This window comes from Nymphaea colorata, chromosome 1, assembly GCF_008831285.2.
Source record: "Nymphaea colorata isolate Beijing-Zhang1983 chromosome 1, ASM883128v2, whole genome shotgun sequence".
In the NCBI taxonomy this organism is placed as follows: Eukaryota; Viridiplantae; Streptophyta; class Magnoliopsida; order Nymphaeales; family Nymphaeaceae; genus Nymphaea; species Nymphaea colorata.
The window spans coordinates 30,837,210-30,862,918 of NC_045138.2; the positions used below are offsets into that span (position 1 = coordinate 30,837,210).

The window sequence follows — 25,709 nt, forward strand, 5'->3', positions numbered from 1 at the left end:
GGTGTAAGAGACCACTCTGAGAGAGGGAGAGAGGGAGAGAGAGATTCATGGGGAAGAAGGGAAGGGCCATTATAGTGGGTGGGAGTGTTGCAGGTTTGTCATGCGCTCACGCGCTCATACAGGCCGGTTGTGACGTGGTGGTGCTGGAAAAGGTTCGCAGACCGTCCGGCAGTGCAACAGGTGCTGGTCTTGGCCTCGACCCTCAATCCTGTCGATTCCTCAGCCACTGGCTTGGTGACCCTAATCTCCTTGTCCGCTCCACCCTCCCCCTTAATATAGACCAGGCATGTGCTCCCTCCACCGAATCCTTCCTAGCTTTTTTTTCTGCAGATTTTCAACTCCTTAATGCTTCTTAATTCTTGTCTGAGCGGATGGTAGGCTGTTTTAGGCCTCGAGAACTCCCCCTTCTGGCTTCTTCCTGAATTGAATGGAAAAAATGTTCCTGAGGCCTAGATGAAGAGAGTAAGATGGTGGAGGGCGGATGTTTGAAGCCATTTCCATGTTTCTATTCCTTTTTATTTTCATATTGCTGAAGTCTCCTCGATTAAGATAAAACACTAACGTGAACATTTTTGTTTGTGTTTCATTCTTGGTACATGTCATATGCTGAAAATTCGTTTCCTGTATGCCTAGTTTGCTTGCGGATGAAAGTGTGATTTGATTCGCTTTTCTGTGTTCCAAACGTTGTACAATTCACAAACGCATACACCTTGAATTTGGTAGAGGATGCAGTGTCCATACATATTCTATGGGGGAATAGATTCAAATCTTAGTTTAGGATGGCCGCGTGCCTCCGCTCTCATGGGTCTATTTGGAAACCAGAACCACAGATTTTATATAGCAGGAATCAGAAAGACTCCACTATTTGGCTGCTCTTCGTTTATTCAATGCCATATTGTGCTGTGTAACGTTGAATTTCCCGGTTGCTTTAGCCCGGTATGAGTCTGGTGCCTCTTTAGCTTTCTTGCCGACAGTTGCTAGTGAGGGTTTGTCAATTAAGGTAAGTAAAGCTCCCTTTCATGTGGGAGACCTTTCAAGTAACTCGAGCTCTCCCTCGTGAAATATATCCATATGAATTGCTAGAAGCCATTTAGGATGTGGATGCCTCTATGCCATAAAAGTTGAAATTTCTCTTAGAAAGAAACAGTAACGAATGACTTGGACTATGATTGCTCATGTCGCATCTTCCTTTCTGATATCTCAATGAGCATCATAGAATCAATGTATTTTTTGTAAGCTTTCAACCTGTTCATCGCTTGGAAGTATCTTGGGTTATCAGCCTTCTGTGGACGTTCCATTGTTAACCTGAGTTAGTAGTGTGCCTTCTTTTCCTGAACTTCAAAGTGTACCAATGTACTTACAGAAATTCCCTATCAGGTGCAGGTGTCTGCTAATTTGCTATGTATGAGTATACATTCCATCTTTTACATGTTTTTCTCAAATGGGAGCCACTCCAATATGAAAAATCTATGAAATACTGGCAGCAAAACATACAGAAAGATGAGTGATTGGATACAAGTAATTGGTAAATGTATCCTCTATGATGCTACTCAGATATTTTAAGATAAATGTGTTGGGTGCCTCTATTCTATTGTAATTTTCCCTATTGACTGTATTATACTATTATTATGTCTTCTATCTTATTATTGTTATTCCTTTGAGATGTTGATCAATTTAAGCTGTCCCATATATTTCCATGTTGCTTTCTGCTGCAATTCCAGTGTATAGTTACTCTGAACCTTCAAATATGAATCAGTTGTCACAAAGAATTTGAATTTGATCTGGAATTGGATATAAATCCTATTGATTAAGAGTTTTGGAATTTCAATAAGCAATTAATATCTATGATCATGGCATTGTTGATTCTTCTGTAATAATATTCTTATTTCTATTTTTCCTTTTTAAGGTGTAGAATCAAGCAACAGACAGTCATAATAGAATAACTATGCCTATTGCAAGAGATGAAAAGTTCAATTTTAGAGCTGTGTACTGGAATGATCTTCATGGTCTTCTCTACAATGCACTGCCCAGTGAAACAGTACTTTGGGGGCACCAATTTCTGGCATTCCAGCCAGCTCATGACAAAAATTCTGTTAAAATACAAGCCAGGATTGTTGAGTCAGGAAACACTGTGGAGATTGTTGGAGATTTACTTGTTGCTGCAGATGGGAGCATGTCCATAATCCGTCACCTTCTTCTACCTGATTGTAAACTCAGGTGCACACTTTAATGTTCAATGAAAAACATAGATTCCTTTTTGCTACTCAATCAGCTCCATGCAGAGAACTGCTCTGGCTTTGCCTGAGCCCATGCATAATCTTTTCATATGCTTCACTGTGTACTCTCTGGCTCTTCATTTCCCTAAGCTCAAAGGTTAAGTTTGTTAGCCTAGTAAAGTCTCTAAGGTGGCGTAATGCCTATAAGTGTATTATTAGTTTAATAATTTATGTGCTATGCACTATTAGTCTAATGATTTGCATAAATTTTCCCCTTTACCATAAGCAAATCCCTTAGCTTCATGGTTTCATGGATCAGAATTTTGGAATTACTTTGCTGATTGTGTCATAGACAGAAGGGAGAGTGCAATGAAGCGGGACCTACAGTGTACATAGGATGGAAAAAGCAGAAACTTTGGTACATTGGTTAGACATCAGTTTTAGTTTGATAGCATAATGACCAATGACATAAAAGCCATGAGCACTCTCTTCACAGAGGTTACTAAAAAAAACTGTCTTTATGAAATGGTGGTACAGCTGGGTACATCCAGAGCTGCCTTATTCTCAGTTTAAACAGAACAAACTGCTTTATCTTAGTTGCCTTTTCAAATTTGTAGTAAACTGACAGTTATGGTAAATAAATGGAACGGGAAATTTGATTTATTTTTCATGATGTAGATCCTTTACCTTGCCTGGTGAAAAGAAAACATGTATAGCTTATTATAACCTGAAGGAGTTTCAGAGAGGTTTTGGTACATCCTTGTGGAGACAAGGTTGTGGTAAGTCCTTACAAAGCTCTCCACTTTAAGACTAGATGGATAAATTATCAATGCATGCACAAGCTTGAACGAAGTGCTGGTAGCTAGTCATGTTTCTCAATAATACAACTTCTAGTGGAGTCATTCCTAACTAACTAAGATTGGAGTGAGGGATCCAGTTATGGCACTTGACTCACAAAAACTTGAGCATTGACATCATTAACAGTTACAAAGAGAATTAGGACAGTAAAAGGCTGCAGTTCGGTGTATGTAGTTCATTCTAGACAAGCTCTTATTTGATGTCTTTTAAGTGGGCATAGGAAATAGGTCTTTCTTCGTGTTTGAGTGGACACTGAACAATAAATTCTTTGCGATGACATATTGTTATCCAAGCATGAAATTCTGTGTTGAGACTGTTGATAAGTTCAATGTTTACAGCTTCCTTTATCTAATATAGGTATTCAGGTTACTGTGCATGGAGAGGTGTTTTGGATTTTTCTGAAGCTGAATTTTCCCAGACTATGAAAGGAATTCAGAAAGCATATCCTGATCTCGGAAATTGCTTATACTTTGACATCACATTAGGATCTCATTGCGTACTCTATGAACTGCAAAATAAAAGGCTAAACTGGCTTTGGTATATTAATCAACCAGAACCAGAACTGAAGGTACTATTTGTATTGCCACTAGTGAAGACTGGTTTTGCAGTAGTAAACAGTAAAAACACAATTGTTGTTGCTTTCCTTGTTAGCGTGCATGGTGACGTGATATCATTTTAGAGTACTAATAATTGATTGTGTGATACAACTATCATTTTCAATGTTTCTTCATTGGTGGATCTGCTAAAGCTGGACATATGATGCTTGATGTCTTGAGCATATATATCTATACCACTCACAAATATCAGGCATTTTTTAAAATGACGCAAGATTAACGTTAAATAGATTCAAATGGAAAAAAGATGTGTTTTTCTGAAAAAAAACTCCAAAATGAATTTAATGCAACTTTTTCTCATTTTGTCATATTTTTTTGCATTATTTTTACATTATTTTTGCTTCAAAGTTTAAAAGTTATTAATTTTTATCATTAATAAAAACTAAAAACAACATTTTTATCATTTCATCCAGTTATATATTATATTATATTATATATATATATATATATATATATATATATATATATATATATATATAATATATATATATATATGCACACACACACACATTTTTAGAAGATTTTTCCAAGATTTTCAACTTTGCCAAAAAATACCTGAGAAAAACTTGCTGTTTAGAACGTGTTAATGGTATTTGTGACAATGATCTATGCACACACATAACATCCTTCTTGGAAAGGTTGGCATCTTAGTTTTAATTTTGTATACGTTTTAAAAGATCTGATCTCTATTTCCCAAACACATGTATCCTTCTTAGGAATTTTGATATTTGAATTTCTTGTCTAAATAAATGATCTGATTTCTACTTTCTGAACACGTACGTTTCAAGTACTATTCTTGGAAATGTTGACATCTGAATTTGTATATCTTGTTAAAGATCTGAAGTCTACCTTCTAAACAGATATTTTCTACAAAAATGTTGTATCTATTCCATTTGATTTATCACCGTTGCTACCTGCATGATGCAGGGAGGCTCATTGACGATGAGCATAAGCAGTGAAATGTTGAAGAATATGCATGCAGAGGCAGAGAAGGTGTGGGTTCCTGAGTTGGCAGAAGTCATGAAGGTCACTGCAGATCCCTTCATTAATGTCATATATGACTGTGATCCTCTGCCAAAGTTGCAGTGGGATAATGTTGTCTTGGTAGGGGATGCAGCGCACCCTACATCACCCCACGGCCTAAGAAGCACTAATATGTCCATTGTGGATGCTGGCACTTTGGGGCAATGCATTGGGAAATATGGTATATCTAACTTGAGTACGGCACTGAAGGAGTATGAAAAATATCGGCTTCCTGTGGTTTCTCAGCAAGTTTTGCACTCACGGAAGCTGGGGCGCTTGAAGCAGGGCTTAGATTATAAAGGTCATGGGAGAAACTTACACTGGAAGGATGCAAGTAGAGAAGATTGCTTGGGATTATTGCAGAGGAACATGCCGTTCTTTGCAGGAGCTCCATCACCTGCTGATTCGGAAGCACTCCCCCTCATGATGACATAAATTGATGGTAGGTTGCATGAGTACAATCTATTACTGTATACTTATCAGTCTGAGTTCTATTGTTCTCCAGTAGGTGAATAACTCAACTCTATTGAATCCTATACTACATGAGGAGATGAGATGCTCAGAAGCTACAGTCCATGTGCATTTAATGCTACATAAATAGCGCAGATACTCAAAAGCTGCAGTCCGCGTGTATTACATTGTACTTACATAAAGATCTGAGATGCTCTGAAGCTACACCCAATGTGTATCAGATAGCATGTCTAGTCATGAAATTACTGTTTATTCATACCTTATCTTTACATCTTATCTGGTAGTGTAGCCTGACGTAGATTAGGAAAAATGTTCACTACTTTGAGTTATTTTTTCTGGGGAAACATAAAAATCATTTTGGTCGCTGGTCTTACCTGTCATACCTACACTAGAAGTGTAGAACGCTGAGGTGATGAATCCGTAAACCCTAAGAACCTTCCCTACAAGAACACAACAAGCCTCTACTAGCAAGGGCCAGTGAAGCTTGAACCTATTACTGCCGTGCCCTGACTAAGGCCCGTCTTTGCTTGTACCGTTGTAGTAACCTTGGGTTCTGTTTCTTTTAGTTTTGGTTAGCTATTCTCTCTCCCATAACTCTCACTACCTGTGTTCATTCTTTCCCAGAATGTATTCGGTAAAACTGCACAAGTTTTGTTTGATTTATACTTCAAAAGTTCATTTAGTAGATGCAGAAATTTTTAAGACGATCCAGGAGTTGCTTTCTGGGTCCCCATCAGGCAGAAGCCAACTCCATGTGGTTAAAATTTTTAAGAACATTTGAAAAATTAGCTTTGGAGTATAATCGCAAAGAATTTATGCCCATTCATATGTTTTATCTAACAAGAAAAATGGGATTTTTTTGTTCGTTAAAATGTGTTGTCAAGTTATGCCTCTGCAATTTCGATAGTTTACAGTTGTCCTTGCCAATAATCCCAGTTTATTATTCCAATTTTGTTCTAAATTATGAAAAGAAGTAAACCGATCATCATAAATTTGTGTTTACATCGTATTTGCTGGAAGAAAATGGATGAGCAATTTGGTCACATTTGATTCTGGCCTCACTTCTCCACGGCATTTTTTAGAAAATGAGCTATCTCATGCACACACAATAAGTGTTCACATAAAAGTATACAGACACATGCATGAATGCATACGTGCACAAATGGATGTACATGCATGCACGTTATCCAGTGATGTCCTTTGCCAAATGCAAGAAAATGTATGGCAGTCTCCATTTGAAAATATAAATGTGAATCGTACTCACTCAAGATAGGGAGAATTTCAAAAAAAAAAACCTGGGTATCAGTTGAAAGATGGAAATCTATCAAATTTGAGGCAGCTAAATAAATTAGACGTCAGGTAGAAATCAAATCCGCTGCAATAGAAGACAACAAGATTTTCAAAGCACAGGAGGAAGGTTTCTCAGCCACTGGCTCGGTGACCCTCACCTCCTCATCCGCTCCACCCTCCCCCTTATTATAGACCAGGTTTGTTCTCCCTCCACCGAATCCTTCCCGACTTCTTTTCTACAAATTCCCAGCTCCCTAACACTTCTCCATTCTTGTCTGAGACAATGGGAAAAGGGAGTTCCTGAGGCCTAGAAGAAGAGAGAAAGATGGTGGTAGGCGGAAGCTCCAAGTCATTTCTATGTTTCTGTTCCTTTCTGTCGTCATGTTGCTGAATGTTGCTCTTTGGTTGAGATAATATAGCAACATGAAGATCTTTGTTAGTATTTCGTTCTTGGTGCACGTCATATTCTGAAAATTCATTTTCTTCATGCGTAATTGGCTCACGGATGAACTGTATGGAAGTGAAATCTATCTTCTCTTTCGTAAATTTCTTGAAAGTTTAATTTGATTCTTTTCTCGGATTCTAGATGTTGTACAATTTCACAAATCCATGCAGCATGAAGTTGGTACAGAATCTAGTGTCTTAAAACCTTGAAAATTTTCCATACATGTATTAGGTGTCGTTCTATTGAGTTATTACACACAAAGATGAGATCCTCAAGAGCTGCAGCCTACACTTCATGTGGATTACATGATACTACATCAATAGATGAGCACATTGAATCGAGTTAATGGGCTTAGTTATTGTAGGTGCTGTGTCTCTCATTTCGTCTCACTCATAAATTTTATCTAACAAGAAAGCTGAGAACTCTTTTGATCTTTTCTTCAAGTCATAGCTCTGCAATTTCGAGAGTTTACTTTTGTCGTGGTTGATAATACCAGTTTCTTGTTCCAATTTTGTTCTAAATTATGCATTGAAGTAAATGGGTCAACATATATTTGTATGCACATTTAGAAAAAAAGGGTGAACGAACAATAAAATCTTTCTCATCAGAAACAAATTTATACTTCAATCAAATCTTTTTTTTTTTTTTTAACCTTCCGCTAATTGAACTGGAAAAATCTGTAGAATCAACGGAAACGCTTACAATTGCGGTACTTTTGTCCCTTTTTTTCGGAAAAAAATCACAATGACATGAAATCTTTATACTTGCTGAACCTTTTAGTTTTGACTCTTACTTCCAATTGCTTAATGAAAAACCTGTTGGATACCTCATTCAACAAACTTTTTTGTCCAACCCGTAGGAATCAATAAAAAAGGCAAATCCCTTATGATAACACTGGATCAGACTCCGTTATTGATAGAGTGAATAGATCTGCCATTTCTTGAAATCTCTCTTTTGATTCAAAATCGTGGTGCAACGTGTATTTCCCTTTGTTCCTCGGGTCATGAAATAGATGGAATAAATCATAAAATGGGTTTTTGTTCAACAATGAGATCTTACTAGAACTGTCCATATCTGGTTCATCCTTTGGAACCAATATCACATCCCTGGTCTATCCATTGGCGGGCTTGCAAATATATGGTCATCAGTTTGATTTATCTGCGCATTACTCATCTGGACTACAAACCTTAGATGTGTTGCACTTTAGTTGATAGATGATATGCATTTTACTTAGGTTTCAAAGCGGTCATAAACCTCTAAACAGGGAAACGAAAGAGGCTTCGGCTTCTTTCTTCATACCTCCAGTCTTAAAATCCACTGTTGTTAATACACTCCTGTGAGCTATAATCTGAAAAAAGAACAAGAAGGATCTACCATGATCAAACTACAAGATCATAAAAAATTCCAACGTATCCAAGTTTATGAGACTTTCAACTATTTTAAATTGTTCAAAGAGGTAGTTTTTTTTCCCTTTTTCTCGGTAGAAACAAGCCAGGCGGAGGAAGGGGGGCCCGCCCGGGCCATGGCGCGGGTGAGCGTAGGAAATTTTTTTTTTTTACATTGAAAAAATCAAATTTTTTTAGTTTGGCCCGACCGATCGCTCCTCTTGGCCCAACCCTAGCCCGGCCCGCGAATGGTCTTGACCCGACCCTAGAAAAAATCCTCGCTCCTGGTTGCAGAGATTAGGTAGGGTAGGTCCACGAGGACCAGATGACGGCAATAAGAGTACAGTTTTCCATGGCATGCGTGACGACTCAAAGTTTTGGAAAGTCTAAAATTGTGGGTCATCCTCCCGTAGTCACATGTGCTGATGCATGTACTGTAAGAGAATGTTAACTGGACCAAATTCAAATTGCGTGTACTCTTTACCATATTTAATGTATCAAATGACATACTCAAATTCGAATATGAAAGAAAGAACAATGATTTTATACAATACCCGGGTCCTTTTTTTGAATCGACAATCTAAATCTAACTTTTACATTCACAAATCAATCTGAATGTAAAACTAAATCCTAATCCGAATGTGAATTTGGAAGGGGTATTTGCTTAAAACCAAATCTGAATCCGAGTCGGATCTAATGTTTATGTCGTTTACTTTGAAGTTCGGTAGCCACCCCCATGTATCACATGAGAGAGAGAAAGTGTGCAATTGCTGGTTTACATTTTATATAAGAAATCTGCATTAATAATACACCACATCAGCCAATACATACTTACGTTGGTAACTCTAGAAAACAAGAATTATATGTGCAGATTATCATATGACATGACCAAAATGTGGAATCTTTATATATATATATATATATATATATATATATATATATATATATATATATATATATATATTAAACTTATCAAAATGGCTTTGGCACTGCTCAATCCCATCGATTCTCAAGCGCCACGCTGGCCACACTGCCGCTTCTTTTTTTGTTGAAGAAACGAACGAACGAAAAAAAGAAGAAAAGAAGAAAAATATTAGTTTTTGGAAGAGCACATGCATTGCTTCCTTCGTTGATTAAGAAAATTTTTGAATTGAAATGTTATGATAAAGAGGACAGGGTTGTGTGGGTCCCACTCGTTTGATCAATTTGGAAGCCACCATGATGTGGACCATAGTTACAGATACTGTTTACGCGGTTTCAATGGTTTCAACGTTTTTTTTGGTACAATACAGCAAGTTTAATATATATATATATATATATATATATATATATATATATATATATATATATATATATATATATAACTTTTATTGTGCTCCCTCAGCATACATGTTACTAAACCTTCCTAATGTTAGGCATGGATCAAGCTAAATTGATGAAATGTTCATAATTTATGAATGGCCCAATATAAGAATCCAAACTTTCAAGCTGGATCTGGTTCGACTCTTTTGAACATCGACTCTCTCTCTCTCTGAGATTGTTTTTGTACTTAGGGGACCTCTTGTCTTCAGATTTTGTTATATATTCCCATTTTATCGGCTCTCTCTCTCTCTCTTACTAGTGAAAATTCTTCCGCAGAGAAAAAGTTGTGGCCACTAATACCATCCATCAATGCCAACCATGATGATGCCAAAGGCATATATTAATGGCATCCATTGTCCTTGAATTGTGCCACCTTTCATGCACATGGATCCCACTTGACAACCATGCATGACTTGGAATGCTGGAAAAATACTGGGATTTAATGCAATGTCACTAACTTATATGCTCGGCATCATAACATTATTTCTTGTAACTTATATGCTCAATATCCCAATATTATTTTCTAATGTATGTGGCTTCCCTTTACAACTAGTCCACATGATGAGTAAGCTATAGTGGGAAGCGTGCTGGCTGGGACTAAGCTTGAAAGTTAGCTGGGTGCGATTGCTTTGCATCAAGACTTAGTTAATCGATAATCTCTTAAATGATATGGGACCCTCTTTCCCGACCCACTGCCAATTTATGCTAATTTATAATCATGAACGCTCGTCATGGTTTTCGGGTAAGCAGAAAGTTAACAACCCATTGCCTAGAAAAAAGAAAAAAAAACCAGAAGACCCCCTCGGTCTCGATAACTCGGACTGCATTAGAACATGAATGAGGTAGGACACCTATTAACTATAGTGTCGTGAGCCCACTATTTATTGTCCATTGGAATAGCACCCATAAGAATCAAACCGAAGATGCACCTTTTATACGATGGACTGCTCGACCAGTTACCCGATGCTCCTTTGGGCCGATGCTGGTTTTTTATTTGATTTGGAAAGGAAAATCTCATGACAGATTTGTTACGTACTATACTATTTTTTAAAGTTAGGAACATGCGCTAAAGAACATCATGAGGGAATCTTTGAGGAGAATTTCTGCTAACCAAATAAATTACTTTGAAAATTTGTACCTTAATTTGGTTTTATATAATGTACAACAGCTTCATAAAGACATGCCAAACAAAGTATTGAATCTTCAAAATATAAGTAAACAACTAAGTGAATTGTTCTTTACAAAATAATCCACAAATTCTAACAATGATAGTACATTAGCCTCAGGCCTATCTCTCTCTCTCTCTCTCTCTCTTTATAATATATATATATATATATATATATATATATATATATAGAGAGAGAGAGAGAGAGAGAGAGAGAGAGAGAAATGTGTACCTGCCAAGCTCTCATGTGGCCAGCTTGATGGGAATTCTTTGGGCCATTGACTTTGAGGAGATTAGATAGGTGGATATCAAGTTCAAAAGAAAATTGAAAGCTAGTTGTATTTTCAAGAGGCTAAAATACCTTTTTTAATTAAGGAAACAAATGATTTTCTTATTGCCTCTATTGAGGGATATTTTAGTCTCTTGAAAACGCAAGTAGCTTTGCAATTTTTTCAACTTCATCTCTACCATATGGATCTTGTTAAAATCAATGGTCCAGAAAGTCTTATCAAATATGGCATTTGAGGGTTTGGTAGCTTTATATATGTGTGTGTGTGTTTTCCTGTATGATTAAAAATTAAAATTTTAAAAATATCTGTCATGGATTTCTTTTTTTTTTAACCATCCAAGAACATCACCCATATATGTGACAGTTTTGACAATCCTACCTTCTCAATCCTCCTCTCTCCTGTCAACTCTCGTTGTTGAATAAGGAAGATAAATTAAAAGCAAAAGCATTAAACACAAAAGTGAGTTGGAAAGATATCGCAAGAGAATTTGGTTGTCAAAATTTGCAGAACTAGGATCTGACTTTATAATACATATATACACATACTTTCTTTATGTTAACATACTTTACCCAACAAAAGTGGTTGTGTTGGATTAATAATTGCAACGACAACTTTGATTTGGCATCATGGACACGTTTAGGTCTACTCTCTCATTTTTTGGGGGCTCTAGACTGCTTAGGTCTACCCGTTTGTCTAGACCTCACTTTTTATCATTGTCTTTGTGTCGTGTTTGTCTTTAATTAGAAGTTAGCACCTTTCACGCTGTCTCTCAAAAGCATAGACCAAAGAAACAATAGAAAAAGGATGTGCTTAGTTAAAAAATAACAGGAGGAAGATAAGATCTATATGAATAAATGTTGGAGTCAAGTTGGCCATGTCTCGAGCACTAAAATGTAATGATCTTTTACGTAACCCAACACTTTGGGGGTGCATGATTACTAGAGATGGAAACTGGACATAGAAAATGCGCTGAACATGATTTAGAAGTAACTGAAGAACATGTCATAATATATATTACAAGAACACCATGTTCTTATTTTGAGAAGCATGCTGTAATTATGTCTGAGCCTCGGCATCGGGCTGGCCCGGCCCGATAAGAAGTTGGGCTCGGGCTGACCCGACACCTGAAACTCGGGCTCAACTCGAAACTTAAAACTCGAAAATATACATTTTTAATATAAAATAATATATAAATATAATTAATCGTAATAAAATATTATAATTTTATCTAAAAAATAATAAAAATATATATTAAAAATTTTTTATCGGGCCCACCTGGGCAGGCCTGATGCCTTTTTTTCTGGGCTTGAGTTGCGCCGAGCACCTGGTATCTGCCGGCGGCCCAGCCTCTAGCTTTTAATTGTTAAATTTGAGAACAACATCCATAATCACACTATATTTCTTAGAACATGAATATGGTATTGTTGAAACATGTATTATAAAAACACATCTTCAAAAACATAATGTTCTTCTTGTCAAACACCTTTTCAAAAAATTCATTTGACATGAGGTTTTGTTAGGTGCCTTTAGTTTTCAATGTGCATGCATAAAAGCGGTTGATTGTTTTGTCTTCTCTAAACTAAAATTTACATTACATGGTTGTTCCAAATAGCTCTTGTTAAAACATAATGGACAATGAAGTTGAGTAAGCTCCATTTTAAGATTAGTAAAAGGACTTTTATTCTCTCTCTCTCTAGCCCTTGTCACTCTCTTTATTTAATTGTGCAAAAACTGCTTTATATTGGAGTGTGTGTGCCAGAAGATGGGCAGTAGCGGCATTAGCTTGAGGCTGGTGTGGGCAGCTGCCTACCTCAGCCTGTGTAAACCCGTACCAAAGTTTTATTATGGTGATGCTAGACTTAGGCCTAGTCTTATGCGGAGCCCACACCAGACCTAGGCTAATGTCCTGTAATCCTACATGCATTCAATCCATTGCAATAATACGATGAATCAATGCCTCTCAGCTAAAAAATTCTGACTCTCGCATTAAAGGTAAGTCATGATTTCAGGAGAGTGGAGTGGATATGAATACATTTATAGGAGCTTTGATGATGCTTCAATTATGAGGTTGTAGGGCTAACATGAAGCACCTAGTGATGTTTCTTAATCAAATATTATTTGATTAAGAAATTGGATGAGGTTCGAACTAAAAAAAAGACATCCAATCAGATCGGGATATACAAAAATATTTGACTGGATTCTGATCCGAATCTGATTTAGTTTTGAACGAATATCATATATCACCTTTAAATTTTGAAAATAGGCTAGATTCGGTTCAAAATCCGGATTCAGATTTAGATGTAAACGTAAAAATTGGATTCAGATCAGCTTCAAATTGTGAAATCGAATTTAAGATCGAATTCAGATATGACTGTTTTCCGCTCGTATTTGAATCCTAAACATGTCTATATCCAAAAGAACTAATATGGTTAAGAATTATCCTATTCAAATCCAATCCGCTTACATCTCTAATCCCACTGCCTGAGCGATACTCACAACTTTAGCTCTAATGAACATAAGAACAGAGTGCCTCTACCAGTTGCACCAGTGACCATCCGCCTACATCTAGTTGCTAACATATATATATATATAGTCAAAGTGTGTATCACTTTCACCAGAAAACATCTAGTTGCTAAAAAAAATGCAAACCATTGGATTATCTAGCAGCAAATCGGCATTAACATAATTCCATCATTAATTACAACTTGGTGTAGTAACTTTATATATATATATAATGTGGCAAATTGAAGTATAAAATCAACCAAAAAATTCAGCGGGAAACAATCCCCATTGCACGAGGTCAGGCAGGCCGTACGTCGGCATCGGAAATGCCGTCCATGTTACGGTCACTCGCCCACATTATTTAATTTTTCTTTAGGCTCTATTTTAAATTATTTAAAATAATTTGCTTTAGTCAACAGTATGTTTCAGAATTCCAGTTGTCCGTAGTAGAGTTGTACAGATATTTATATTTTTTTTATAAGCAATAATTTAAGCAGTCAAAAATATTTTTTATATTTTTTATCGGTCACTTGGATCTGGCGAGATTCCTTAATAGAAGTGCACTTGCATTACTCAACACTTAAAGCTTTGCTCAGCATATAATCTTCGGTCCGGTTCGTTGGCATTTTAGCTGTCAGCATCAAGGTATATGAATTAGATTTCTTCCTTTTAGTGGTTGGAAAGTGGGAAGAATAATTAGGTATGTCTAACTATTTGTACTACTTAATCTTATTTGTATTAAATTCATGAACTAAGAAACAAACTTGTTATACGCTTTAATTAAGTTGATCTTATTTTGTTGGCAATCAAACACCGAACCAACTGTATTAAAATGAAACCTAAAGTTACTTTCTTCTTGTTAAAGGTTAGATTTCGAAAATCATCCACAGCATACCCCAATCATATATATGTGAAGGCATCGAAATATGAAATTAGAAAATATGTGAACCTGCCCATGTCGAGTATTGAATAGGGCATCTCACTTCTTATTGCAAACGTAAATTTCTAAAGTCAAGTACAACACTCAACAATTAATTTTTTTTTTTTAAAGAGTCTCTCATGGTTCGAGTACCACACGTTAACGAGATGTGTTCATTAACATCTACGTAAAACACATACAGTTATTTTGTGTAATAGTCATAGATTATTTAATTAATTTCATGATGGTTCAGAAGGCGTCAAACGTAAAATTGTTTTAAAAATAAATGTTTATCTACTTTTTAAAAAATATTATAGTACATGCAATGCCCCTATAAACTATCAAGAAGTTCAGCTATTTCTATGATAATATTTAACTGTAAATAAGAAGAGAATATACTCACTTTTTCCCTTGTATATATATATAACAAGCAAAATCTACTTTCATATACATGTATGTACATATGAATTGTATTTGAGAGGGAGGGAGAGGGAAAGTTGCTCTACAAGATCAAAGTGATGATTTGTGGGGTTTTATTTGTAAAGCATCAACTAAGTTAATCTAGTTTTTTCTTGAGGCTGAGATTTGAGAACCCAATGAAAAGTTAAAATTAGTAACTATAGAGAGAGAAAACAAGAGTCAATAAAATGGAGATGCATGAACAATTGGATGACAAACCATCACCAAGTAGAAAAAAAGATCCATATAAGAAGACAGAAAGAAAGAGGGAAAAGGAAGAAGGGGCGAGGGCGCTGGCCCCAATATACAAAAACTGGCACACACCCATAACAAGAAGGAGAAAAGGAGAGAAAGGAGCGGAAGCTAAGCGGCAATTAAGCCGCGAGGAAAGGTGCATATCACTCTACATGTTGAAAAAGGAAGCGGCAGAGCCGGTGACGGAGCCATGAAATTTTGACTAAGAGACACTAGTTGTTTAACTTTTAAATTTTGAGGGTCACTTGTATATAAATAATAAATAATATTTAACAAGTATCAATGTAAACATAAAACAATTTTTGTGGGCTTGTGTGTGCAATGGCCCACACTGCCTCCGCTACTAGGTATAGCAGCCAACATCTTAAAAGACCAGGTCGTTTTATTCAAGTCATGAGGCGCATCTAAGCTAGAGCAGTCAAACAAATAAGAGATGGATTGTGACACATTGACCAGGAGGAATTGATGTGGACGCGGGCGCGCGTGTAGGGGGTGGCAAGATTAGCAACAAAGGATACAAAAAAACACACACACATACACACACAACAAAAAAAAGATCATCTGAGTAGCCAAGACATCAAAGATGGCATGGAGATGGAAGGAAGCAGACAAGACCCGAAATCAGAGGAGATCGAAACTAACAGGCGACAAGAGGCCCGAGAGGGCACAAGAGACAGCTGACCAGTTCCACTAACAATCAAGGAGGTGGAGAGGGCAAGAGACGAAGAGGCAGGCGCGTCAACCTTGTATAGGAGCCAAGCTAATCTTTTCTGTATCGTTCCAATTTTATCGGATGTCTCTACGATGCCAGAGGCCGGGGATAGACATGTAAGGTCAAAGGTGAATTAATTTTTGAGCAACTTTGTCTAAAAAAAATATATGTGAACAATATCAAAGCATGCCTAGTGGAGCCTTTTCTTAATGGTATCTCTGCGGTCTGAGTAACACACAGACGAAGCTTTTCACATCCATCCATCGCCTCGACTGTAGTCGGGCCCGCCGGGTGCTGCAAGCGACGGATACTTAATTATTTATGAAAGAAGCAAAATAAAAATCTTCTACGCAGCATTCATTGAGTAAGGGATGTCAACGAGCGGATCCGGATCCGATGTCTGACAGAATCCCACACTGGCTTGTGTTGCTTTAATGACGCTATCCGGGTCGAATCAATATCCGTCCTTGAGATCCGCAAACTCAAATCAAATCGGGCAAAATATCCGAAGGCCGCTCTTTCATGGCAATTGGGTTTGGACCCGTTCCAAGCCGGAAATGGATCTATAAACGATCGGGTAAATCCAGCTTAATTGGATAACGAACTCATACCAGCCCATGGTACCCGATCCGGCAAGTTGGTGCAGCCAAAAAATGCGGAAGACTCGTATCCGATCCGATCCATTCAGAGGCTTCCAAAGTGAAGTGGGTCCTGGGTCCCAGCTCCATCTGGTTTGCACTAGATGGACCCAGCGCCTTCGACAAAGCAGACTTAGGTAGTTGGCTATATGAACAGGAATTTATATCCAGGCCTAATGATGATCCTTTCAAACTTTAGTTGTTCCTCTTTTTGTATGTACACAATGACAACTCGATTTCCATCGACATCTCTAACAGACTGGACTTTATCCTTTCAACTTGAAAGACCTCAATTTTTTAATTTATGTAAGCAGGCACCGGGATGTTGTTAAAAAGCATTTACTACACCAACATCAGCAACAGTGTATGATCACATAAACACTCAACAGGGCTTTTAGCAGGGGTTAATGGTATATTATATGTATTTTTAAATTTTAGCCATATGATAACATCTCACATCTATCAATTCCAATTCAAATATATGTATTACTTGGTGAACTATTCTCTCGCCCAATAATCCTTACATGCGTTGCTATTGACAAGGCGTTAATTACTGAAATTTGCACAAACAACAGGCCACTTAACAAGGGCGTTAAGTGTCTGAAGTAGGAAGCTAGTTTCATATTTGTTACCTATGATAAAATAGTGAAAGTCTGATTGTCAGTTTTATTTTTGTAGATACTATTCTTTTATACTGTTCTGCTTTTTGCCAAGATCTCGAAGTAGTTTTGACTTCTTCATTCTTTTTTATTTTTTTTAAAAGGTGAGTGGTTCATTCTACCGCCCTAAAGAAAAGCCACTCGTCCCCTTGTGTTTGTTTTCTTGGATTCACAGATCATGCTTCGAGACTTTTAACGGTTTAAAAGTAGAGCACACTAAGACGTGACAGTAATCATTCCAAGATTCAAACATGAGTTCTTAGAGGAATCAGACTACACGCTACTATCCATAGAGATATTTCGAATGGACTATATAAAATAAGAATGAGATATGAATATCAAACTGCATGGTTATTTTGGTAGGCTAGTGTAATTTATGGGACTGGGTCCCAGGCGGGCCAATTTGCCTGCGAATCTGGTTCCCGGCGGGGCTGGTCCCCTACCCGTCCGCACAACCTGTCTCTGGCGGAGTGGGGCTCTGCCCAGTTCAGCACCTCCAGCTGGATCTCGCTCCTTCCAAATCCGAACGGGTCCAACTCCCCCTGCAAGACGGCTTCACGCATCACAGCCGTCCGTCCCACCCGGCAGAAGTCTTCTCAACCGTCGATGGGGAGCTCGGCGCGGGAGGGAGGCCCCGCCCCCACACTGGTAGCTCAGGGAGCGCTGGGCCCCGCACCTCGACGGGCCCCACCTCGTCCGTTCTTCGGAGTGCGAGGAGACCGACCACGATCGCTCTCTTTAACGGTCTTGCCACGCTACCCTTGAAAACCGTTCCCTCTTCATTTTTTTTTCTTTTTCCATTTAAAAGAAAAAAATTAATTAATTAAAGGATTTTAACTTTTTAATAAATTAATTTAGTTTATTCAATAAAAAGGCTTTTAGCTCGGCCTTTGAGAAAAATCAGAGGAAAAATTCAACTTTCAGGTGAAAAGGCGACAAAAAAAAAAATTAATTACAAAATTATGCTTTTCATAAATTTTAAATGTGGGAAAATAACGTGGCTGGCAGTTAACGTAATTTCGAGGTACATAAAACGGCAACTCTATGAAGTCAGAGGTCTCGTTCTCTCTGTCTCTCTTTTTCTCTCTCTCTCTCTCTCTTTGCTTCTGTGTGTGCGTGACTTGTTTCGCTGTCGTTGAGAAAGGAGGAGGGAAGCCGGAAAAGGAGAGGCCGTAGGTTCCGGGGAGAAACGCTGTTTTGCTGGTTTCGGAAAGGGGCGGAAAATGGAAGCGCCACCTCCGGAGATCAGATGACCATCCGCCGTGGTGGTCTTCTCCGTTGTCATCGCCGCCGTCGTCGTTGTGTTCCTCTTCGTCGTCTCGTCCGATCGTTCGGCGCCGGAAAGGCGCAGGTCTTGCGGTTTCCCGGCGATGGCTTCAGGGAAGGGACTGGTGGAGAGGCTGCGTCGGGTTCTCCGGACGGCTTTCTTCATGGTGACCATGGTGGCGTCGCTCCTACTCTTCTCCGCCACGGTCGTTGTCGCGGTCGCCGACGTCGTCGTCCCCTCCTCGCTGCTCCCGGTGTTCTCCGGCAGAAATCTGAGGCCTCAGTTCGCTCGTTACGGGTTTCGACACTCCCTCATCGACGTCCCTCTTATTTCCGTCGTCAGATCCCTCATCATCACGTGTAAGCTCCATCGCTGCCTCGTACGGTTATGGTTCTCTCCTCAGTCCTCTGGATCTCTTTCCGCAAGAAATTAGGGTTAGGTCGAGTTTTTTCCTTCCATACTTTTGGTTTGCCGACGGATGTGCTGGAAAAAATGAAAATTTGCCTCTTTCTTGTTTTTGCTCTGCTTCTGTTCTGCAGCTGTCTATTCGTTATGTGATTCTCCGTGCCTCTCCCATGGTCCTTACCTCGGCACGGTAACGTTTTGCTCCTTGTCCTCCATCCTTATCCTTTCGGTGAAGGCATGCCTCTTCCGGGGGATTCCAGAAGAAGACCCTGGCAGTATCTCGATGGCGTCCTCGGTGCAGAGGAAGCTTCACTTGAAACAGTCGTGGGGGATGCCCATCCTTTTCATGTCTTCGCTGGTTTTCGCTCTCGGACACGTCGTCGTTGCGTATCGAGCCAGTTGCAGGGCACGTAAGAAGCTGCTTTTCCATCGGGGCGATCAGGAATCGGTAAAATTTCTGGTTCTCTTAGTATTGTTATTTCTGTTTCTTTCGGAGCGCCTTGTTCCCTTTATTTTAGGTGCTTTGGTTCAGGCTTCATCTGTTTCGAGATCTTACTTTTGTGGCTTTGTTCTGCTTCAAAAAAGTACTACTTTTTACATTTCCTATGAACTTTTCTTTTATTTTAAATGTGGTTGTCGTTTGTTTTCTTTTAATCATACTTGGATCGTGTCGTCCAGCATGTATGAAATACCCTCTACAATGTGCTATGCTAAGATATGTAATTCCTACTGGAAAGGAACGAGTTGGTATGCTCAGAAAGTCATCATGATGAGCAGAGGAAGAAGTATGAATTTTATTTTTAGCATGTCTTTCTATAAACACAGGCTATAATTGCATTCTTTCTTAAAAATTTGAACCTTTGTACAAAATTTACCAATCAATACCTGGTAAATCAACCAACTGTTTATTCATTATGTATTTATGTGTAATAGCTGGGTTCATTGAAGAAGTGCTTTATTCTCTACTAGAATGGTGTCCTCTCCTTGTACAGATACTTTCTATAACGTAGTACGCTAAGATATGCAATCCATGTTTGACAAGAATCAGTTGGTGTGATTGGAAAATGAAAAATCTTTACGATTAGCAAATGAAGATTGATCTTTTATTTAGCTCGACCTTTGAAATGGCAATTTTCTTGCAGTCTGTTAGGAATTGGAGCCTATGTACAAATTTAACAACCAATATCTGGAAAGTTAACTATCTTCATTCATTTATGTGCCTGGTTTATTAAATCTTTCACTGGGAAACACTTTTGTTTGTTGATCTCCAACTAGTAGTTCCTATTCTCATCAAGTCTCAAGCCACTTTGAAGATTCTGGTCGTCACAGTTAGCTCAAGAACCTTTTTTGTCTATTTGCTAGCCCAGCATACTCGGGCTTCCCTTTTCTTTTTTCAAACAGGGAAATTAACGTGTCATATTGAAAATTATTTCTCTCTTTCTCTCTCTCTCTCTCTCTCTCTCTCTCTCTCGCTCTCTTGTTTTGTTTACCTTCTCATATTTTAGTTATTGGGTTGGTTATTTAAGATAATCTAATACATTTTCAAATGCAAAGTAAGCAGTGAACATGCAAGCTTATCTACTTGTGCTTTTTGCATCAACCCTGCAGGTTTTTGGGTTTCCTGGGTATCTTAAGGTCCCGCGATCACCAACACCTACCAGTGGTAAGGGTTGTAGAAGTGATTGTGAAGGCAGGAGAAGACCTGCAACGGCAACAGCAGCTGTGGCAGCCCGTGAAGAAGGTTACTTGCCAATCAGGTTACTTTCTGATGTGGACAGCTTGTTCATGACATATCAAGGTATTCTGCTTCATTACAAGCTAAATCATCCTGACTCTCCAGTTTCCCAATCCCTGGCGTGTTCTGCATTTTTGGAAGATAACCCACTTGTAAGCTCACCGCGGGGCATGCCCAGCAGGCTCAAGCTGGATAGACCACTATTGTCTGTTCCATCCAAAAGCTTGCATCTACATAGGAGTTTCAGTAATCCATTTGATGATGACTCATTATACGCCCCTTTATTGACTGGATCAACTGGTGGTAGTATTTTACCTGATGAGATCCCTGCCCTAAAATTGGACGATCATGACAAAGAACAGACCTTTTCAAGTCATAATAATAAAGAAAACCTTGCGGGATTGGAGAATGGTCCCTGTGGTATTGTTTTGATTCATGGATTTGGAGGAGGTGTGTTCTCATGGAGGCATGTGATGGGACCTCTAGCACGACAGACAAGGTGTACAGTGTCTGCATTTGATCGACCAGGTTGGGGCCTGACTTCTCGCCCTAGGAGGTCCGAGTGGGAGGCCAAACAGTTGCCAAATCCATATCACCTTGACTCACAGGTTCTACTGCTTAACAAACCATATAGTTGTTTTCCTGATGCTTGAAACTTCATGCTTATGCTTACATTCAAGTGCTTGGAACTCTTCTAGCTTCCTGTTCAACCTCTATAGTGACACACGTTTTGCTTGCTTGCATATGAATGACACATTTTTTTAGAAAAAAGGAATATATATCAGTGAAAATTTTCTCTGCAAAACATGGAGTTGGAGCATGAGGTGATTGATGCTCTTGACCTGTGAAAAATTAAACGCTACAAAAGAATTTGTTTTACGTTAGCTTTTCTAGGTTACAGCCGGCCAAAATTTAAGCTTTTCTGCTCTCCTTCCTGAAACAGTTTATCACACAAATGAAGTTCTTGTGCCCTTTTAAGTATGGCTAAGTGACAAGAAATAGTTAAGAGTTAGATCTACACCTTGTTGCTCTACTATCAGGTGCTTTAATTTTGCTAAACTTTTGACATGTAAGCTTTTCCAGATTCTGTCCTCCTAAGGTTGACTTTTTGATCTATCTAAATACTCATTCGTTCTTGCCATTTTGTATGGTATAAATCTAAAACTCTGTTAATGGTGACCCGTGCAGGTTGATTTACTCCTTGATTTTTGTCTTGCAATGGGTTTCTCTTCAGTAGTTCTTGTTGGTCATGATGATGGAGGACTTATTGCTTTAAAGGCTGCTCAAAAAGTGCAGTCGACTAGCAAGTTCATGCAGGTGATGTGTTGGAAAAACTAATATGGTCTTATTGACTTAAATTTGTCCGCAGATTCTTTTAGTTTTTAGTTGTAGAGGATCTTGGTATACCTTCTGTTTGAAAATTGTTGGTTTAGTTGAGTTGATGATTGTTTTACAATTTGTTTTCAGTCACATATCAAGTTCATGCAGGTGATTTGATGACAACGCTAACATGCCATACTTATGTGACCCAAGTTGGGGAATAAAATTTTAATATATATTTTTAGTTTTACTTGTAGATGTTCTTGGTAGACCATGCAACAAAAAAAAATGCTTGGTTTACTACAGTTGATGGTGGCTTTGCCATTGATTCTGGCTTTTATTTTGCGTTTCCTGCGTCCCCCTTTCCCTTAGAACTATTGTTATCTTTACAATATATATTTTGTATGAGTAAGCTAACTTCTGTTCATCATTTTTTTCTCAGCCTGTTTCCGTCTTTTCATTCAGTTATATTGGTTTTGCATTTCAGGTGGATATCAGAGGGGTAGTTCTTCTTAATGTGAACCTGTCAAGAGAAGTTATTCCGGGATTTGCTCGGATTCTCCTGCATACATCATTAGGGAAGAAACACATGGTTCGCCCTCTACTGCGCACTGAAATTACCCAAGTAGTTAATCGCCGAGCCTGGTATGACTCAAAGAAGCTAACTCCTGAAGTCATGAGCCTGTACAAGGTAGGTTGCAAGCCTAATTGCAAGAAGTTCTTTGAATTGCGTCTATCATGTGTTAAGACATCTTATTATAGAATTATTGGAATTCTTGTGGGTATGGCTTCTTTTTCGAGTTGCAAATGGTTTGGATATGCTATTCAGCTGATCTGAATGTGACTCTATTCAGGTTGTCCTTGTCTAATCATTTTGCAACACTATTATCTTACAGAATTCCTTTATCGAAATTTAAAATTCATGAGATGTTTGTTCATTAGGTTATCATGCAGATTTTTTTGTTAATTTATTAAATTGATTTTGATAAAATTTGGAACCAGGCACCATTATGTGTGGAGGGTTGGGATGAAGCACTTCAAGAAATTGGAAAATTGTCATTTGCGAGTGTCCTTTCTCCTCAGAATGCATCACTTCTCTTGGAAGCAGTTGGGGACCTGCCAGTCTTGGTAGTTGCAGGTGCTGAAGATGCACTTGTTTCACTCAAGACATCCCAGGCCCTTTCTTTAAAGCTCCTAAATTCTGTAAGTCCTATCAATCTCCTCTAGTTTACTGTTAGATATACATGACTTCTCTCTCTCTCTCTCTCTATATATATATATATATATATATATATATATATATATATACACACACTCATTGTGTGTGCTCGTGCATGTGTATAAATAAATTCTGTAAGTCCTATCAATCTCCTCTAGTTTACTGTTAGATATACGTGACCTCTCTCTCTCTCTCTCTATATATATATATATATATATATATATATACACATGTGTGTGTGTGTGTATGTGTGCATGTGTATAAATAAATAATGGGAAATGAATTAAACCAGTCTCATTTTAGGAGTATATTTTCAAGTCTCCTGTCCTCCTTAAGATACCGATCTTAGGTTGGGATGATGAGTGTGGAGACGAGAAAAGGAGAAAGAGGGAGAGTGAAAAAATAGGTGAGAGATGGTTGTGGAGAGAAGAAAAGAAACAAGACAGGAGGAAGAGGAAAAATATTTGTGTGTGTGAATCAATGATACATACATAGATTCCCTCTCACACTTACGTACATAGCCTCTTACACCACAGACTCATATTGCAGAAACCTCATGTTTCAAACATCCAAAGCAGTGGTTTTGTCAAGGGAAAGATAAACCTTTTGGTGGAACTTGTGTCGACAGGCTTTAGCCATCTCAATCCAAGGCAAGCTTGATTTATAACTGTAGAAATCAAATGCTTAGAATTTGTGGTGAATTATATTTATAACCATTCTCAGAAATATTTCTCTTGGGTATTTATAGGCAAAGTTTTCTTGAAAGTCTTTCTTTATTTTATTTTTCAAATTTTTTTTTCTCATGCAAATCTTGGAATTCAAAAATAAAATTCTAAGAATTACAAAAGGAATTATTAAATAATGATTTTTCTGCTTAAATTCTTATAAAAATGTCGATTAATGAAAAAAATACAAGTAAAGTACACGTGCAAAGGAGCTTTTTGTAAATGTATTCACAACAGTATCTGTTATTTTTTTTTGGCGAGAAATATAATGTTTTCAGACAAAAGCATCTTCATTTTGGGCAATGGTATTACAAGTTTTTTTAATACATTGATGACAGTTGTGATGATGGTTACAACCGGCACCAACATGGACATTAGACGCACATACACGTGAATAGATGTTTATTAGAAGTTGATAGCAAATATTTCAGACCTGTTTCAATGTGTTACAAGTGAAGGACATGAGGACCTGTCAGACCCTCCTGCAAATACTAACACTGATACATTGTACCCCGTGTTTCTGTTACCCCATTTACATAAATTTTTATATGTTCTCTGCTTCATGATTGAGGCTCGATTGAGTCGATTCTCTCTTTCGGATTTATTATATTTTTGCGTGGAAGCTGGCTTTTTCTTTAGCTTGTAAGACTTTTGCTGGAGTGTTAAGAAACTATTAAATCCTCCATGGGAACTATGCATAATGTGATCAATCCAACTTATTTAGCACTCTTTTATTCTTCCCTTAACCAGTTCTCATTGTTCTTATCTCTGACAGAGGCTTGTTGCAATTTCTGGATGTGGCCATCTTCCTCACGAGGAATGCCCAAAGGCACTGTTGGCAGCTCTTTCTCCCTTCATATCGAGGCTGCTCGCAGATCATTGTGAAGGCGTTCAATGAAACTATGGATGGATGATTGCGTCTTGGTTCTGGCTTTCTGCTATGAGGTTGGTTTTTGCAGCCTCAGGGTCGGTCTGAGAGCTCTAAGCGTTGTCCACAGTCAGGGGTGGAAACAAGTTTGACCCCTCTATTCTGGTTTTGGGAAGTTGTGAAATTGGTTTTCCAGGACGCCGATAAACCCTAATCTTTTAAAATTTAGGGTTTATGTTATACTGTGCGTCCCTTTTCTTTTGCTTGAGAGAGAAAGGTTGACGATCCTTGGAGAAAGTGGAAACAAATGTCCTGTAAATTAAAGATGGTAGCTTGCATTTGTGTATATCCCGCTAGTATGCCAAATCTCATGCAAGCGTACGAAAAAAAATTCCTGTAACTATGTTGAGCCTGGTGCTCTCCTGAAACTATGTTTATCCTGCTCTCTCTCTCTCACCCTCACAGTTGGCCTCCATTGGGTGCCCTGGAACTAAGCTCAATCTTTGTATTTTTAAATTCATCTCCGGGAACTCAAGTCCTTAATTGCCGGGATCAAATGCCTGGGCGTCAATCAACATTCTAATTTTCCTTATGTTTTACCACATTAGCACACCTATGTTTTGAAATTCTTAAAGAAATACCTAAATTTTTGCACTGACGCAGGAAACACCTCTCGAACTTATCAAGTTTGTGTGAACAAAACGCCTGAATAGATCTGTGCATTAAGTAATTCGGATATTTAAATTGCTTCTCTAGTTCGGCTAATGTCTCAGGCATGGTGAAAAGAAACCCATGGTTGCCTTTGATTGACAATAAAATAGGTGCCCTTTGAGAAAATTGGAAGCTTAATAAACGATTATGAAATAGTTTCATTAAAAAATTTGAAAAAGCCAACCTCAAATTGAGA

At 38.2% G+C, this 25,709-nt stretch overlaps 2 protein-coding genes and 1 non-coding gene across 3 annotated transcripts; 2 read left to right on the plus strand and 1 right to left on the minus strand.

The window, feature by feature from the left end:
- Window positions 1-43: 43 nt before the first annotated feature.
- Window positions 44-5,438, plus strand: LOC116256400 (uncharacterized). The gene is made up of 4 exons (XM_031632764.2): window positions 44-284; window positions 1,913-2,217; window positions 3,432-3,642; window positions 4,616-5,438. The coding sequence occupies exons 1-4, from the start codon at window positions 48-50 to the stop codon at window positions 5,144-5,146; spliced, it is 1,284 nt and encodes a 427-aa protein (XP_031488624.1). The 5' UTR covers window positions 44-47; the 3' UTR covers window positions 5,147-5,438.
- A 10,532-nt stretch (window positions 5,439-15,970) lies between these two features.
- On the minus strand, window positions 15,971-16,069 carry LOC116246514 (U6 spliceosomal RNA). The gene has a single exon (XR_004170700.1). It is a non-coding gene; the product is annotated as a U6 spliceosomal RNA (small nuclear RNA).
- A 2,261-nt stretch (window positions 16,070-18,330) lies between these two features.
- LOC116245632 (uncharacterized) lies at window positions 18,331-25,264 on the plus strand. Its single transcript, XM_031617095.2, has 7 exons — window positions 18,331-18,889; window positions 19,070-19,383; window positions 20,544-21,278; window positions 21,859-21,987; window positions 22,478-22,681; window positions 22,993-23,193; window positions 24,710-25,264. Exons 1-7 carry the CDS (start codon window positions 18,634-18,636, stop codon window positions 24,830-24,832), a joined length of 1,962 nt encoding a protein of 653 aa, XP_031472955.1. The 5' UTR covers window positions 18,331-18,633; the 3' UTR covers window positions 24,833-25,264.
- Window positions 25,265-25,709: the final 445 nt, after the last annotated feature.

Coding starts and splice junctions, on each gene's coding strand:
- LOC116256400 (XM_031632764.2), top strand. CDS start 48: ATGGGGAAGAAGGGAAGGGCCATTATAGTGGGTGGGAGTGTTGCAGGT. Junction 285..1,912: donor TCCCCCTTAATATAGACCAG/GCATGTGCTCCC, acceptor TTTAAGGTGTAG/AATCAAGCAACAGACAGTCA. Junction 3,643..4,615: donor AACCAGAACCAGAACTGAAG/GTACTATTTGTA, acceptor TGCATGATGCAG/GGAGGCTCATTGACGATGAG.
- LOC116245632 (XM_031617095.2), top strand. CDS start 18,634: ATGGCTTCAGGGAAGGGACTGGTGGAGAGGCTGCGTCGGGTTCTCCGG. Junction 18,890..19,069: donor CAGATCCCTCATCATCACGT/GTAAGCTCCATC, acceptor TCTGTTCTGCAG/CTGTCTATTCGTTATGTGAT. Junction 21,279..21,858: donor CATATCACCTTGACTCACAG/GTTCTACTGCTT, acceptor TGACCCGTGCAG/GTTGATTTACTCCTTGATTT.